Raw genomic sequence first — 1,061 nt, forward strand, 5'->3', positions numbered from 1 at the left:
TGCCCGCGGGCTCCGTGGATACCAAACAAAACGGGGAATTCGTGATGCTGAGGGTCACGTGCGGCGGGGCTTCGGGTTTCACAACAAACAGATGTGAGTGCGGCAGCTGGGGGGGCGGGAAGAGTCCCCCATTACATCAGTCACGCTCCAAGGGCAGGGGGAAATACTCTCCCCTCCTGTCACACACGGGCATCTTTTCAGCTTTCCCATCCCTAAAGCGTCGAGCCCGGCCCCGAAGCTCGGATCGAGGCATTGCGAGGGAGCGCGCTTGTCCCCATCGCTTTAAATCTGCAATGCGGGATTTCCAGGACACCGGCAGAAAGGGAGGGGGGTGGGGGGGAGCTACCGCTTCAAGTTAAAAAAAGCACCGCATATAAAAACTGCATATCCACACACGGAAACATCCGACACTGGCGAAGCCTGCATGTAAACAGATCGCCCTCTAGGAAAAAAAAAAGCCAAACCCAAACGCTTTTTCCAAGACAGGGAAACATAAACTGCTGCGTCACTGCCTGGAATCGCTCCTTCCCTACGCAACCGAACACCCCCGAGCCGCTTCGGGCCAAAGGTTTCCGTTACCGACAGACCCGACACGAGCCCCGGCGGCAGAGGGGCCGCCCGCCAGAACGGGGTGTGCGGCAGCTGCCGGGGGGGTGGGGGGCATCGCCCCGGGCGGGGCGCGGGCAGGGCACGTACCGTCGAAATCGGTGTAGACCGTGTCCTTGAGGAGGGCCCCCGAGCCGAAGTCGATGAGCTTCAGCTCGCCCGTCCGGAGGTCGACCAGCAGGTTCTCGTCCTTGATGTCCCGGTGCACCACGCCGCAGCCGTAGCAGTGGCGCACCGCCTCCAGCACCTGCCGGAAGAACCCGCGGGCCGTCTCCTCGTCCAGGGCGCCCTTCTCCGTGATGAAGTCGAAGAGGTCCTTCACCAGCTCGGGCCGCTCCATGATGATCAGGTACCCGTCGGGCCGCTCGTACCAGTCCAGCAGCTTGATGACCCCTCTGAAGCCGGAGCCCACCTTCTTCAGGAGGACGATCTCCAGGGGCACCATGACGCCGCTC

At 62.2% G+C, this 1,061-nt stretch overlaps 1 protein-coding gene across 1 annotated transcript in view; it reads right to left on the reverse strand.

The window, feature by feature from the left end:
- Positions 1-1,061, reverse strand: part of PIM3 (Pim-3 proto-oncogene, serine/threonine kinase) — a gene marked incomplete at its 3' end in the record, with an annotated part of 31,985 nt that overhangs the window by 4,201 nt on the left and 26,723 nt on the right. Inside the window, exons 3-4 of the mRNA XM_010581316.1 lie at positions 580-1,058; positions 188-348 (exon numbers count right to left, since the gene is read on the reverse strand). Of these exons, the coding sequence (XP_010579618.1) occupies positions 188-348; positions 580-1,058 (640 nt within the window). The remainder of the gene's footprint in view (positions 1-187; positions 349-579; positions 1,059-1,061) is intronic.

This window comes from Haliaeetus leucocephalus, unplaced genomic scaffold (genome assembly GCF_000737465.1).
Source record: "Haliaeetus leucocephalus isolate CR32 unplaced genomic scaffold, Haliaeetus_leucocephalus-4.0 Scaffold763, whole genome shotgun sequence".
Taxonomy (NCBI): domain Eukaryota; kingdom Metazoa; phylum Chordata; class Aves; order Accipitriformes; family Accipitridae; genus Haliaeetus; species Haliaeetus leucocephalus.